The following is a 16,922-nucleotide window of genomic DNA, read 5'->3' on the forward strand; positions in this document are numbered from 1 at the left end:
TTAGAAAAGAAAAAATATATATATTTCCGATATACTACATGCTAAGTAAATAATAATAATAATAATAATAATAATAATAATAATAATAATAGTTGTTGTAGTAGTAGCAGCAGTAGCAGTAGTAGTATAAGTAGTATTAGTATTAGGTAGGTATATTACAGCTTAGGATTTGTCAGTTATTAGCAGTAACATTGATTTTTATACATAATTATATTTTGTACAGTGTTAAATACTCACGCTCTTAGGGACATCAGTCCTAATCATAAAGATCAAATACTTACTAATTTTTTCAGAATTTTAACCCTTGAAATGCCATGTTTTCGTCATTGTACCACTTTGTTTTTACATGAAAAAATGGGAAGAAAGTTATAATTGCTATCACAGCCTGGGGTATGTTAATGATTAGCATCAACGTAGATTTTTATACATTTTTTTGTGCAGAGTCAACATAGCTATAACAATATAAAATTAGTATGTATTTTTTCTATTTTTATTGAGTTTATTTTTTACCAACATCATTTTAATAATATATATATATATATATATGTGTGTGTGTGTGTGTGTGTGTGTGTGTATCCTGCAAATTTGGGGGCAATTTCTACTCAAGTTGCTCGTTGCCTTCTTTGAAAGAAATACAGAAAATTTTCCAGTATCCTGGTTTTTGAGTTTATACATTATAATTTGCAGGTGTAGAAAGTTTTTGGCTGCTTGCGGTGTCTGTCGCATTAGGCTGTAGGCGTGGTTTTTGTCCTAAAACTGCGGAAACAGGCCGAATTATCCCAAAACGCTGGACACAGCAGCAGCGGACACTGTGGACCAGGACAGACAGCACTGCAACATAACTATTAAGACTTACTGTCCACACACCAGTGAGGATATGGGGGAAAAAGCGGGGACAAGGTAGGACATCTGTCCAGTTGGCTTATATTTGTGAAAGACTGGAAAAAGAAGACGTTGTTTACGGTCCGTAAACTCGTGAGGAAAAAGGGGAACTATCCAAACTCCTTTAAAAAACGGACATTTAAACCTCCGGTGTTTGTCGCAGAAAGTCCCGGACAATACGGAAATAGACCTTGTTAACATGACTGTGAGGAGTTTGGAAGACTAAAACTTGACATATTCCGAAATATAACTATAAATATCGACCGATAAGTGATGCCGAATTGAAGAGTGGATGCCAAAAAATACAAAAAAGTTTGAAGTTTTATTCTGCCGTACGTTTTGCATCTGTTACTTTTAACTATAAGCAAAGCAGCGAAAAAATTCCTTAAAATGTGTACATTTTTGAAAGGAGTCTGGCGTAACTTCCTCATGTGAAAAAACGAGGCGTTTTGGGGTGTTGAGGAGTGAGAATTTAGTCACAGTTTACGCCTTAAAGTGGGTTCATAATACTTTTACACTGAAGATTATTTCCATAGAAACCAATAAAATAGAAATATGTAAAATCTTGGTAAACAGAGCAGGTGTTTGAGAACAATAATTATCAATTAATTTTCGATTTTTTTTAAAATTTGCTATGGGTTAAAAAAAAGAAAAGAAAAGAAAAGAAAAGAAAAAAAAAAAACCCCGCTCTGTATACGGTACTTTTTCTTCTGTTTTGGTGCGCTTCAAACGAAAACCTATTATTCAGAATTGGCAGTTAGAAAGGCAACAATGTAGCGGTTTGGTTAAGGTGTCTTCCTGTATAGTACCACAAGGAGGCGCTGAAGATGGAAATATTTAAACATTTAAAGGATGGTTTCACTGTTTTTTAAAGTCTGTCTGAAAACAATAGTTAAGTCCTCATATATATGGTAATAAATGCTTTTACTTGCTTTAATCATTCGAGCTGTTCGTGGTACGATCAAGTTTTTTTTTTTTTTTTTTTGGCCTTGATTGCGTGTCCTTTAGGATTTTTGATTCATAGCCAAAGGCATGGACTAGAGTCACATGACTGAGACCCGCGTTAGACAGGAGTCACAAATTTGATGACTTTAGACTCAACAGAATAAGCTGCAGGTTGGACTTGGGCAGTATCACAGTATACCAGGGTATTCAGAAAACCTATTAAAAAAACATGTTTTTCAATACCGTCATAAATACAGCGTGCTATTAACTTGTATGTAGTGCACGGCACGCACCACCAGAGCTCAGTCTCTGGCTTAGTAGAACAGGCAGCTGAGCTGAAAGACACAGCAACAAAGTGGTGGAGAGAGCAGTTACGGGACTGTAAACAGCTGGCGGCATGCAGACAGATAGAGACCGTGTAAAAACTGCATGTTTTTTAACTTGGTAAATTAAGGATTGATTTTAACCAAACTGGAGCTGGTGATTGCTTAAACAGTGGACTTACTATCTAGAGTAGCAAGAGTAACCGAGACGGTTTGGGTGAGTTTTATTTAGTTTAGTTTGAATGAAGTGTGTTTTATGCGTTGACGAGGCTCATCAGTCTTCTGTGACCAAGAGATATCTCTTTAACATGTTGGTTGGAGAAGATATCTCTGTTAACATGAAATGCTTAAGTAGTACACTTACTCTTGATCATTTACCCCAGTTATATTTCAGACAGGTATGAAATATTACATACCACCCCAAGCCCACTACAGAGCCTCCTTTTTTCTTTCATATCTGTCTCTGTTCCTCCCAATAAAAAGCATAAAAATGCCCAAAATATCTTTTAAAAACAATAGTCTGACTTTGGAAGCTCTCCATTTGAGTTGCATAACTTGCTGAAGCCTCACGTTAGTTTCGGATAAACTCTGGAATACTGTGCATGGCTTTTGTAACCCGCTGTGACAGCAAGGCTGGTATTGCTTTATCCTTGTGAGTGTGTGTGTGTGTGTGTGTGTGTGTGTGTGTGTGTGTGTGTGTGCATGTGCATGTGCATGTGCACACGAGTGCACACATGCATGTGTTTTTGTGTTTGTCTATGTGTGTATGTGTGTGTGTCATGGCAAAATACGGTCCTGGAGACATCTATTGTAGCTGGAACTACCACAGAGGTAGTTCTGAGTACTTTGCCAGGGGTTTGTCCATCTGGACAGATTTTGTTAACACAATAGCATCACAACCATGCAAGATGCAGCCACAAAACTGTACATGGTAATGTGTAGAAAAACAATTCAGACAGGAAGCGAACACTGGACTACCACATGAAAGTCCAGCATTAAAGTCTGACATAAAAGTCCAGATTTATTGGATCTATCCACCATCCCTCCCGCCATCTACAGGTACCCTTTCGCAGCATTCTCAAGTGACGAAACCCATCCACTACTCATGCTGCTGCAGCAGGTGCTGCCCGATGACAAATAATAACACAGTGACCGGTTCTCTCTGTCTGCGTTCTCAGCTGAAGACGTCCAGTGGTGTGTCGTGCAGACGTGAAAGGTGGCTTTTGAAGTCGGCATCTTATGCGAAAAGCATTGCAGAAGCGACATTATTTGATGACTTTGGAATGAGAACGGGCTGGTGGTAGTGATTGCAACAAGTTTGAAAATTGGTTTACTTTAACTTAAGTACCAACCCCAATTCCAATGAAGTTGGGACGTTGTGTAAAACATTAATTAAAACAGAATACAATGATTTGCGAATACTTTTCAACCTATATTCAATTGAATACACTACAAAGACAATAAATTTAATGTTCAAACTGATAAACTTCATTGTTTTCTGCAAATATTCACTCATTTTGAATTTGATGCCTGTTAACATGTTCTAAAAAAGCGGGGACAAGGGCAACAAAAGACTGGGAAAGTTGAGGAATGCTCAAAAACACCTGTCTGGAACATTCCACAGGTGAACAGGTTCATTGGAAACAGGTGATTGTCATGATTGGGTTTTAAAGGAGCATCCCCAAAAGGCTCATTCGTTCACTCTGTGACCAACTGTGTGTGCAAATAGTCCAACAGTTTAAGAACAACGTTTCTCAACGTACAATTGCAAGGAGTTTAGGGATTTCATCGTCTACAGTCCATAATATCATCAAAGGTTGAGAGAATCTGGCGAAATCTCTGCACGTAAGCGGCAAGGCCGAAAACCAACATTGAATGCCCATGACCCTTGATACTTCAGGCGGCACTGCATCAAAAACTGACATCATTCTGTAAAAGATATTACCACGTGGGCTCAGGAATACTTTGGAAAACCATTGTTAGTTAAAACAGTTTGTCCCAACATCTACAAGTGCAAGTTAAAACTCTACCTTGCAAAATGAAAGCCATATATCAACAACCCCCAGAAATGCTGCCGGCTTCTTTGGGCCCAAGCCCATCTGAGTTGGACTGACGCAAAGTGGAAAAGTCATGGACGTTGTGTCCTCCGGGGCCAAAGAGGAAAAGGACGTTCCAGACTGTTATCAGTGCAAAGTTCAAAAGCCAGCATCTATGATGGTATGGGGGTGTGTTAGTGCCAATGGCATGGGTAACTTGCACATCTGTGAAGGCACCATTAATGCTGAAAGGTACATACATGTTTTGGAGCAACATATGCTGCCATCCAAGCAACGCCTTTTAAGGGATGTCCCTGCTTATTTCAGCAAGACAATGCCAAGTCACATTCTGCACGTCTTACAACAGTGTAGCTTTGTAGTAAAAGAGTGTGGGTACTAGACTGGCCTGCCTGCAGTCCAGACCTGTCTCCCATTGAAAATGTGTGGCACATTATGAAACACAAAATATGACAACGAAAACTGTTGTACATCAAGCAAGACTGGGAAAGAATTCCCCCCACAAAGCTTCAACAATTAGTGTCCTCAGTTCCCAAACGCTTATTGAGTGTTGTTAAAAGGAAAGGTGATGTAACAGTTGTAAACATGCCTCTGTCTCAGCTTTTTTTTGAAACGTGTTGCAGGCTTCAAATTCGGAATGAGTATATTTATATGAATATTTGCAAAAAAACAATAGTTTATCAGTTTGAACATTAAATATCTTGTCTTTGTAGTGTATTCAGTTGAATATAGGTTGAAAAGGATTTGAAAATCATTGTATTCTGTTTTTATTTACGTTTTACACAACGTCCCAACTTCATTGGAACTGGGGTTTGTATTTATCCACACTGGCTATATTTAGGATTTAGCAGGTGAGAAAAAAGGAACAGAAAAAAAAACCCCAAATTCTTTATGTTATATTTTTAATCCATTTCTCCCATCTGTCTGCGAATATATATGTTTGGATTCTAATTCTCTCTCTCTCATGTGTTTAATTCACAAGATCTTTCCATTTATAATTATATAAGATGTCATTTTTTCACCAATTTCCTGTTATTTAATTATTGTTGTATTTTAGGTAGTAAAGGGTTATATTTTGATTATTTTCATGTGGAAAAAAGGTGAAAATCCTTTGGAGGTCAAAGTCTGTTTGGCTGTAGGATTATTTCCAAATCTGTCAAATCTTTTAACATTTGATTATTTGGTTTTCATTTAATTCCACTTGTGGCTAGAGCTGCCAGTTTACAGTGTGAACAACAGTGAAACAACACTGTGGGTTAGTATAGCAGCGTTATTTCCTGTCCTCAGCGCTGACCTTAGGAGCTCCATACTCTGCTGAGTCATCTTTTGTTACGATAGCATGCTTTTTTTTTTAGGATTCGGGTTTGACAGGAAGGGGTTCACACATGTCCCGTGTTGAGGAAGTAATGGACATTTTTGTTGATAATCAGGATGTGCATTTTGTTCTTTGCCCCTGTTTTCTTTCCTCAGAAAGTAAAAGGCAGCACATTCCTTGACGGGGACATGCTAATGTTCTGAAAACTGCAGCAGTGTGCATAAAGTTTCAGCTGACACGGCCCTCATGCTTCTGCTTGTAGGCAGTAATGTAAACAATGAGGACGCCGTTTTCATTTTGTGTCGATCGATTAGTCTCAGCACTTGGTCACTAAATGATTCCTGTCACACTAGCATACGCTGGCCACATTTCCTGGAGCGCACTTCAGCTGCTTCCTGTTTAGCTGAAGTACAGATGCTCTGCTTCTTTCTCTCTGTTTGGCTTTTGACTGGAGGAGATTTCTCAACGACACGACGCCAACTGTCTCGTGTGCTGACTAAGCTGAATACAACACAACCTGACTGGTCTAAACTGGACTTTTATTTTTATTGGTGTAGTTATACATTGTGATTTTGGGATAATCAAAGAATATAAGCACAAGGGAGGGAGTTGTGGGTTTTTTTTTTGCTTTTTTTTTTTTTTTTTTTTTTTGGCTTTGCAGAGGGACGTACTATTTTAAATGGTCATATTTTGTATTTATTTCAACCCCAAAACCTGCAATTGGGTTTGAAAAGGATGTTTAAAAAATAAAATAAAAAAAACAGACACACACATACAAACCCTAAAAATAAAAAATCACCCAATTTTTTTTGTTTTAAAATTCCAAATAAAAAAAAAAAAATAATTTAAAAAATGTATAAAAATTATTCAGATTTTACAAGACATCCTAAAAACACAACTTTTTTTTTTTTTTAATAAAAAAACAGAAAATATCCCAAAAATCAGAATCATAAAAAAATTCATAAAACTTAATGTGATTAAAAAATGTTTATTATAATAGCTGGCACTTAATTTTTTTGTCAATGGTTTGATTGATTAACATAATGTGATGTTAATTTCACTGTAGAAGAGGCTTGATTATCACTAAAATTAGGAGGGGAAAAAAAACAGATGTAAAGATATATGGTATTGTTTATATCTTATATTTTTTAAAACTATATTGTATGTACTATATTGTACATCCCTAGAATATATGCTTATCAGCAAAAAGTTTTTATGCACTATATAATTTTCATTTTTGTGGCCTTGCATCTTTTAGCAGGTATGCCTTCTTTTGGCATAGCCAATTTTTCGGACATTTTTCAGCTTTATTGCCCCATCTAAAGCATTTGTTAGAACATTAACCACATTCATCAAATGTAATAAGTTACATTACGCTGATGAAAAAAAACTGTTCATTACAGGTCTATTGTGTCATGGAATAGTCTATGATAAGTTCAATAAAAGGAAAAGTTGTTTTATATTATTTTTGTTTATATTGGGAATTGATTGATTTATTGGTTAATTTTTTTTTATCTTTGATTACTATTTTAAATATAGTTGTATTTTTGCATTACCATCAACATAATTATCTTTTTTTTGTTCACTTATTTATTTTATTGATTACTATTATTTCTATTAATTTTTAATCACTGTTTGTTTCTGTTGTAATGTAATGTCAATTATGAACTTTTTACAAATTCTGCATTCACATAATAATCCAGTTTATTTTTATTCCATTGTCTCTTTAAGTGCTGTTTGTCGTGATATACGTAAAGCCCATTCAATTGCCCTTATGTTTGAACTTAACAAAAAAACCTCACTGATGATATCTAACACTGTAACACAACTAAAGGGAGGAGATTTCCTTAAAATAAGTTTAGAATAGTTCCTCGAGTGAAAACATTTTCTCTGATTAACGGTATTGTTCTTTGTTAAAATGCGTTTGGCAGTTTTCCGTAGCAGTGATTGATGTTTCCCTCGAGGTCAGCTGTAATCTACGCTGGCACACATGGTCACACACAGGCCGCAAACAGCACGCTGCAGTTGAATTTTCTCTCCTCTGGTACACATATAAAGAGTGTTGACAGTAAATGTCATCCAGGGTCAATACGGACACACAGTGTGAGAATCCAGGACACATTCAGTTTAGTTTATGCTTAACCTTCCTGTCCTACAGTTCATTGTGCTGTTGTTTCCTAATCGCTAACTTGTGTTTACACCAAGGAATAGTTCACTACTGCAGCAGTGTGTGTGTGTGTGTGTGTGTGTGTGTGTGTGTGTGTGTGTGTGTGTGAAATACAGGAAATATGACATGATTATACAAAAGTGTTTGTGTGTTTTGGAGTGTAATGTGATCCACAGTTCCAGCAGTCACTGCTTGTTGTTGTCTATTTGTGACGCTCTGACTTACCAGGCCATAATTCTTCCTTTCTTTACTCTGAAACACTACATGGACATACAGAATATATTTGTCCCTGTAGTGGTCATGTGACCAGCATTGGTAGTTTTTAGCAAAAATATATTAGTGACAGTAGGCGGGGTTTCCATTAACCCTCAAATTGAGCAAACTGAACTTGCGAATATAAAATATGCCTAATTGAAAAACTTCAGTTTTGAAAAAAAATCCCTTTTATCACAAAAAAAATTGTTATGCTCACATGAGGTGGTATTTCAGGCGATTTAAAAAAGCCATATTTAGCAAAACTGTAAATTTTATTTATTTTTTTGTTTGTGTTATGACCCTATTTAATAATTTGGTAATTTGGTATTTTTGGGTTGTGATATGACCCTTTGGGGTAATTTGTCTGTTTTTTGGGGTTGTGATATGATTCTTTGGGGTCATTTGTTTGTTTTTTTTTTTGGGTTGTGAAATGACTCATTTGTTTGGGGGATTTTTTTGGGGTCATTTGTTTTTTTGGGGGGGACTCTTTGGGGTAATTTTTTTGGGTTGTGATATGACTCTTTGGGGTAATTTGAATCTTTTTTTTTGGGGGTGGGGGTTGGTATGACTCTTTGGGGTAATTTGATTTTTTTTGGGGTTGTGATATGACTCTTTGGGGTCATTTGTTTTTTTTGAATCTTTTTTTTTTTTTGTAATATGACTCTTTGGGTAATTTGTTTTTCATTTTTTGTGAATGACCCTTTGGGAATTTGTTTGTTGGGGTCATTTGGTTCTTTTTGGTTGTTTTTTGGGGGGTGATATGACTCTTTGGGTCATTTGTTGTTGCATGACTCTTTGGGGTAATTTGATTTTTTTTGGGTTGTGATATGACTCTTTGTTTTTTTTGGGGTAATTTGTTTTTGGGTTTTGACTCTTTGGGTAATTTGATTTTTTTGGGTTGATATGACTCTTTGGGGTAATTTGTTTTGTTTTTTGGGTGATATGACTCTTTGGGGTAATTTTTGGTTTTGTGTTGTGATGACTCTTTGGGGTTATTTATTTGGGGGATTTTTTGGGTTGTGATATGACCCTTTGGGGTAATTTGTCTGTGTTTTGTGTTGTAATATGACTTTTTGGGGTCATTTGTTTGGTTCTTTTTGGTTGTGAAATGAATCTTTGGGGTCAGTTGTTTGGGGGATTTTTTGGGTTGTGATATGACTCTTTGGGGTCATTTGATTTGTTGGGGGGTTGTGATATGACTCTTTGGAGTAATTTGATTTTTTTGGGTTGTGATATGACTCTTTGAGGTAATTTGGTTTTTTTGGGTTGTGATATGACTCTTTGGGGTAATTTGTTTTTTTGGGTTGTGATATGACTCTTTGGGGTAATTTGTTTGTTTTTTTTGGGTTGTGATATGATTCTTTGGGGTCATTTGTTTGGGGGGGGGGTGAGTTGTGGTATGACTCTTTGGGGTAATTTGGGTTTTTTTGGGTTGTGATATGACTCTTTGGGGTCATTTTGTCTTTTTTTGTGTTGTGATAGGACTCTTTGGGGTCATTTGTCTGTTTTTTGTGTTGTTGACTCTTTGGGGTCATTTGTTTGGTTCTTTTGGGTTGTGAAATGACTCCTTGGGGTCATTTGTTTGGGGGATTTTTTGGGTTGTGATATGACTCTTTGAGGTCATTTGTTTTTGGGGGGTTGTGGTATGACTCTGGGGTAATTTGTTTTTTGGGGGTTGTGATATGACTCATATGTTTTATTTCTTTGAGGTAATTTTGGATTATTATTGCACTATATTGCTGAGTGCTTGTTTGAAACAACTGGTCCTTAAAAATGTTGTGGGACAGTTTCAAACACAAAACTGCCCCAAATTTGTGCTAGTCAGCTCAGATTGTTGATATAATAGCATTAACAGATTAATTCCAAATTTTGAGTTTCACATAGCACACACACTGTTCACGTTCAGATATGCTCTCTCTTCCCTCACTGCAGAGTCTTCAAAAAGTCCAGCCCCAACTCCAAGGTAGGTGTGTGTGTGTGTGTGTGTGTGTGTGTGTGTGTGTGTGTGTGTGTCTGTCTGTCTGTCTGTGTGTGTGTGTGGGCGGGGTGTTTTCTCCTATCTCGCACATCTGTCATAGATTGTCCTGATCACAGTTTTTTTTTCTCCACAGCTCACAGTTTATCTGGGGAAGCGAGACTTTGTTGATCACTTAGACCATGTAGATTCAGTAGGTGAGTCCAAACAAACTTCGTTGTTATTTTGTCCCCACAGGGATTTTAGTTTTCCGGCACAGTCCAGTGTCCCAGAGTCCTCTATTAATGCTGCATTCAGGGTTCCTTTTTAATTAAAAAAAATCCTGGTTTATACCAATAAGATGTCCTCAAACAAATAAGTTTCATTAGATAGTTTCATAATTAGAGTTTATAGTAACAACTGTGATATTTCACTTTAACACCCTGATGGGCACTAGATTATTGGATGTCTAAGGCTGCAAAGGACACAAAGGCTGTGTCCAAATTTGGGCAAAAGGAGGCTGCACTTCTCGACTGCATTTGAGAGAGCCTGAAACGAGACAGACCACGCTGGCACTTAACATGTTTGGTTTAGAAATGTGGCCTCTGGATTGGGGTGCAAAGTGTATTTGTTCAATCTTGTGCGTGTGTGTGTGTGTCTGTGTGTTTGTGTGTGTGTTGTGTAGACGGAGTGCTCCTTGTAGACCCAGAGTATCTGAAAGATCGAAAAGGTAAGAAACCCTGACAGACACAAATTAACCAGAGCGACTGAATGGCTGATTAATGATCCCTTTAATCCATGTCCCGGTCCGTCCTCAGTGTTTGTTACTCTGACCTGTGCGTTTCGTTATGGCCGGGAGGACCTGGATGTCCTGGGCCTTTCCTTCCGGAAGGATCTGTACGTGAGCACCATCCAGGCCTTCCCTCCTCTTGAGGAGAAGAAGATGCCTCTGAGCCGGCTGCAGGAGCGGCTGCTGAAGAAGCTGGGTCAGCACGCCTACCCCTTCCACTTCACTGTAAGACTTCCAAACACACCATGACACCACTTTAGTCCAGCCTCTACTGTAAACTCATTTTACGGCCAGTTAGTCTTCAGAAACACATAATGTTGTTGCTATAATAGACTGTATGTAAAGATGGACGACATGCCCCCGCTTACCCCCCTCTATGCTGAAGTGAAGTTACAGGCAACTCCAATGAATGTGATTGGCTGTCACAGCTGTCATCATGGTAGAAAAAAATCCCCTTTTCAATTATCCAATTCCTTCTAGAAAAAATAAAAAAGTGTGAAAAATGTGTTTGTTTTCTTTTCTGTATAAATGAAATATTGAAAAAAGGCATTTGTTTTCTCATTATCTGCTTGAAATGAAAAAACAAATAAATTACTAAACAAAAACAGAAATATCAAGTCAAATTATTTTTTCTTTATTTTTTTAAAATTTATTTACTTATTTCTAATTGTTTCATTCTGCTGCGGCTCCACACTTCGTGCATGCGCGGCAGAAGACTGACGCTCAGAGTTTAGAACATGACAGGGGAGAAGATTTCAAAAAATATTTCAGTTAGTGTGGTCATCAGAGCCGAGGTCGCCAACTGGATGTAGGTCCAGCTGGAAAGTCCGACATAGAGCTGAGAGTTACGACCAACTGGGTTTAGACTGGGTGTAACTTTTACACCTCATATGGAGGCATAAGCTGGAAAGGGAAACAAGTATCCATAGTAACGAATCCATCAGACATCCCTTTTTCTTGCTGTGAGGTTAAAATTTCCACTCCTCTTAACCCTTTTACATTCTAGTTAATCACCTTGAACTGTGCATAAGAGAAGATACGTTTTGCATGATTTTGTTTTATGTTATTCTGCACGTAAAGCTGCCATTTCGATTTCTCGATTTTATTTCACCTCAGATCCCTCAGAAGCTGCCCTGCTCGGTAAACCCTCCAGCCGGGCGCAGAGGACACTGGGAAGGCGTGTGGTGTGGACTATGAGCTTCAAGCATTCTGTGCTAAGACTGCGGAGGAGAAGATCCACCAAAGGTTTAACACATTCACACACTTCAGACACAACCAACCTAACACTCCCACAGAGATACACCGTGTGGTCCTTTGAGAAAGTCTAGAAACTAGACTGCAAACTTTTTTCCTTTTGCATGATATTTTTTGAACCCAATAGCCAATATTTGGAAGTTTGGAAAGCACAGTTCTCTCTTTACTGCAGTACCTGTTTTATTGGTGTGTCATATCCTAAATCTATATTCGTAGGAACTCTGTGACACTAGTGATCCGGAAGGTTCAGTACGCTCCGGAGAAGCCAGGTCCTCAGCCCATGGTGGAGACCAGTCGCAGCTTCCTGATGTCCGACAGATCTCTACACCTGGAGGCTTCACTGGATAAGGAGGTAAACACACTCACACACTTTGATGTGTTGTTTGATGACGGGGGTATACACACACACAGCTAAGTGTCTGTCTGTCTCTAGCTGTACTACCACGGTGAGCCCATCAGTGTCAATGTCCACGTCAGCAACAACTCCACCAAGAGTGTGAAGAGGGTGAAGATTTCTGGTAATTCCACCTGCCCTCACACACACTCATACTCTTGTTTCAGTTATCACTTTGCACCACTCAACACAAAAATGGTTTGTTATTGAATGTTATAATTAAAGTTAACTATTGCATCTTGCATCTACTGTAATCCTTACTTGGAGGACAGATAAAGGCTGAAAGGAAATAACTTTCTTCTCCGTCTCCCAGTTCGTCAGTATGCTGATATCTGTCTGTTCCACGGCTCAGTATAAGTGTGCAGTCGCCCAGATTGAAGCAGAGTGAGTTCTTCTTCTGTGCCATTATTGTCCTTTTCACCTGTAATTTATTCCATTTTTAATTTTCTTGAAACTGTGTTTTCCAGAGTTATTGCCCAACCGATACTGGTTACTTCAAAGAGATAAAGATATTATGGTTATTTGAGATTAAAACCATCACAGCCATCTTGGGCGCTAAGCCCAGGATGTAGAATATTATTAAATGGAAATTTGTTTTGGTGGAACATTTGCACATGGTGTGAGGTGGAGGTGAGCACTGGTATTAAAATGGTTCAGTTCCTGCAAAAAAAAAAAAAAAAAAAGTTTTAATTTAAAGAGATTTTAGCATGTAGGTTGCTTGCTTGGAGGTTGCGGTTGTTGTTTCACACGTATTGCTACAATGAAGTATGGAGATAGATCTGGCAATGTAAGGCTAGTTTCATGTAGGGATTTTGAAACACACAGGAGGCATGGTACTGTTTGAACAGGACAAACAGCCAACAATAAGCTTATACCCACAGTGCATCCTGTGAGGTAAACCTTTATGCAGATGACACTGTTTTCTATAGTTTTATAAGATATATTAATGACTTGGTCCTTCATTAGCTTCTTTTATATCCCTTCTTAAGGCTTTCTTTTATAGTAAGCATTTATGAATAATAATATGTGGCTGTTGTTGGCTTTATCATCTCTTCTCGACTATTGTAAGTTTCTTTTATACTTTTTCTTTTTATTCCCCAGCATTAATTACTGATGACTGTGTTGTTTTACTGCTGCCTTGTTTTTAATGTTGCTTTTCTGAAAAGCACTTTGTAACCTTTTTAAGAAAAGTGCTATATAAACAACTAATAATAATTTATTATTATATGTAAATGCAGATACAATAGAACATTGAATTAAACACCGCCAACATATTTCACCAACTTCAAGAGATATTACATTTATTGTATCCATCCTGTGCTTTCTGCAGTTTTTTGCAATCAGGGATAAACTTTCATGCTCAGAGTTTTAATTTGCTTTCCTTGTGGACAAAAATAATGGATCACTCTTTAACCATCCTAATTTGCTTCTCCCTGACCTTAACCTCCATTCCTAACCTCAGTCACCAGGTTTCTCCCAGCTCCACCTCCTGCCAGGTCTACACTCTGACCCCCACGCTGGGCACCAACAGGGAAAAGAGGGGCCTGGCCCTGGATGGAAAGCTAAAGCACGAAGACACCAACTTGGCCTCCAGCACCATGTATACACACACACACACACACACACACACACACACACACACACACACACACACATCTGATAGAAAAAGGTTTACTTTTATGCAAGAAAACACACAAACTCACGCATATTTATACTGAGGATTATAAACATTGATACACCTGTGTGTCCTGTGTGTTGCAGAGTAAAAGAGGGCACCAACAAGGAGATGATGGGGATCCTGGTTTCCTACAGAGTCAAAGTCAAACTGGTGGTGGCTCTTGGAGGGTAAACACACTGGTCCTTTTTATGGTTTTTGTTTTTGTTAAAAAAAAAAAACAAAAAAAAAAGTCAAAGGATGTACTGTTTCTATTAAATATATTTTAACAAAAAAAAGACTGAATAACTCTGAAAAAAAGTCACCATGAACTCTGTGTGGGTTGAAGACTAATCTCTGTGTGCGCAAAATCACAGAAATATGAAAATGCACCTTTATGCCTCTGTGCTGGCGATAGCCAAGGCTGTGCTCCTGTCCGTCTGCCCACTCTTGTGAATGTGATTTCTTAAGAAGGCTGCAAAGGCTTTTCTTCAAATATTGCACAAACATCCACTTCAAGGATAAACTGATTCGATTTTTGTGGGCATAGGTCAAAAGGTCAAGGTCACATAACATTATGATTGTGATTTATTGTGACTGAAAAATTTCAAGAACCTTGAGGGAATTTCCTCAAATTTGGCACAAATGTCTACTTGAACTCAAGAATGAATTGATTAGAATCTCTCTCTGTGTGTGTGTGTGTGTGTGTGTGTGTGTGTGTGTGTGTGTGTGTGTGTGTGTGTGTGTGTGTGTAGGGATGTAGCAGTGGAACTTCCTTTTGTCCTGATGCATCCTAAACCTTCAGACCAGAGCAGCTCTCAGCCACAGCCGGAGGCTCCAGAGGCTCAGGCGGTTGTTACTAACCTCATAGAGTTAGAGACAAAGTAAGTGTGTGTGTGTGTGTGTGTGTGTGTGTGTGTGTGTGTGTGTGTGCGCGCGTGCGTGCGTGTGTGTGTGTGTGTGTGTGTGTGTGTGTGAGCGAGCACAGAAAAGTGAGATTTCTCTAAGCCTTAAGCTAAACTTTCCTAACCATTTTTCACTCTCAGACTGCAGAGTGTTTGGTTGTGATTTGTTTGGAATAGAGCAATGTCACATGATGTCGCCGAGTTGAGAGTTGTGAATAGAACCAGGTGATGCTCTGTTTTATACATGTTTACAGTTACTTACACAAAATATTAATATTATAATATATTATATTATATTAATGAGATCCATCCAGGTAACATGTATGAATGTGATTAGTTTGTTATCTAGCATTTAATATTATTTTTGCTGAATTATTAGAATTTTTAAGCACCTTTTTTCAGTCGATTTCCATGATATATATATATATATATATATATATATATATATATATATATATATATATATATATATATATATATATATATATTGGTTTAGTTTTTGTTTTTGTTTGAAGTTTTTTTTGTGGTTGTTACACCTTGGTACAATTTACAGTTTTCTTGCTAATGTTTAGGTCATTTCTTCTTAAGTTGCTCATTTCCTTCCTCCCATGTTTTTGAAAGAAATCAAGCCAATTTGCTTTAATAAACTTGTTCTGATACTGATACTTATCTCAATTTCTTTAGTTATGTCCGTGTATATTTTTTTTAAATCCAGGCATGTGATGAAACTCTTTCTTTCTCTTTTTAGTACTTCCTCTCAGGTCGATGACTTAGTGTTTGAAGACTTTGCTCGCCTTGGGCTGACGGGGGTGAAGGAAGACAAGGAAGATGGCAACCTCTTCTGGTAGCTGCTCCTCTTCCTCCTCCTCCAGCAGGGTTTCCTGTTTGAGTGGAAGGTACACCTCAAAAAAAGATAGGTAGAGAACCCACAAAGAAGAGTTGCCAGCTTACTAAGTCTTACCACATGTTTTAATTGAACCATTTATTCTGTCTGGACGACTGCTTATGTTGTTAAAGGAGCAGTTCACAGTTTTACTCAGAGTCACACTGGTTTTATGAGGAGGAGGAGGTTAATGTTAATGTAGCAGGAGTTTAAAAAGTGAAGCTACGGTATCATCCTGCTGTGTATTATTATGTGATTCAGGGTTTATAATTCCAGCCAGGATAATACAGGTATTTTAATATAGATGATAACTCAGCTGTTGTGTTATTGATTTATCCGTAATCCTGAAATTAATCTAATTCATTTTTATATTTGGAGCAGAACAAGCTAGAAAGTGGAGTTACATGAATACAAATGATTTTATTTTTATAGGATTTTTTTGTAGATTTTTATTTTAAACCTTAAATTGCCTGACAGGTATCATGCATACTGATTTTCAACGAAACAGCAAGGGGACTGTTTGAATCTAGCTCTGGCCCTCCACTGTGAGATCAGCTCTTGTTTAGGGACTGTACTTTATTTATCAGAGTAAGTGAGTGGTTCAGGTATGACTTTTTTTTTTTTTTTTAATCTTGAACCTCTCCAGAGCTGCAAAAAAAGGTATATCACTGAGACAGCTAAATGAGATTTTTATTTTTATTTTGTTAAACAAAATGCCTTTGAAACCCACTTACGGTTTTTTGGATTCAGGGAGTATTTAAAATAAATACAAAATAAAACCAATGAAGTTGAATATTCCTCCCCTAAGACAAACCAAAAAACAGAACTTCCTTCCCAGTGCTTAAAATGTTTTTTTTAAAGTGCCTCCCCCATTTTGCACCAACCCCACCCTTCTCATAAATAACAAACATTCCCTTAATGCAACCAAAGACAATAGACTTAAACTCAGTGATATCAGCACATAATCAGTATGTCAGGGCTCTCTGGTGGACAAAATGTGTAACAGTAATATTGTTTCTACATGATGTAATTTGATTGGATTTGAGATATCAGGTCAGATCAAATCTTTGACATGGGGGGCCCATTTTTGTTTGGGGGGGATCAAAGTAAATAATGAAATCCAGTTTTGGTTTGATCTGGATTGGTT

The 16,922-nt window shown here is 37.6% G+C and overlaps 1 protein-coding gene across 1 annotated transcript; it reads left to right on the top strand.

Annotated features, from left to right (window-relative positions):
• Positions 1 to 779: 779 nt before the first annotated feature.
• On the top strand, positions 780 to 16,684 carry arrb2b (arrestin, beta 2b). Its single transcript, XM_042511989.1, is given in 15 exon segments — positions 780 to 900; positions 9,874 to 9,904; positions 10,053 to 10,113; positions 10,581 to 10,625; positions 10,714 to 10,910; positions 11,802 to 11,831; positions 11,833 to 11,930; positions 12,156 to 12,291; positions 12,373 to 12,457; positions 12,647 to 12,674; positions 12,676 to 12,717; positions 13,796 to 13,933; positions 14,095 to 14,178; positions 14,743 to 14,871; positions 15,641 to 16,684. Coding segments are annotated over 15 exon segments (1,227 nt in total). The 5' UTR covers positions 780 to 877; the 3' UTR covers positions 15,741 to 16,684.
• The last annotated feature ends 238 nt before the right edge of the window (positions 16,685 to 16,922 follow it).

This window comes from Plectropomus leopardus, chromosome 23, assembly GCF_008729295.1.
Source record: "Plectropomus leopardus isolate mb chromosome 23, YSFRI_Pleo_2.0, whole genome shotgun sequence".
Taxonomy (NCBI): Eukaryota; Metazoa; Chordata; class Actinopteri; order Perciformes; family Serranidae; genus Plectropomus; species Plectropomus leopardus.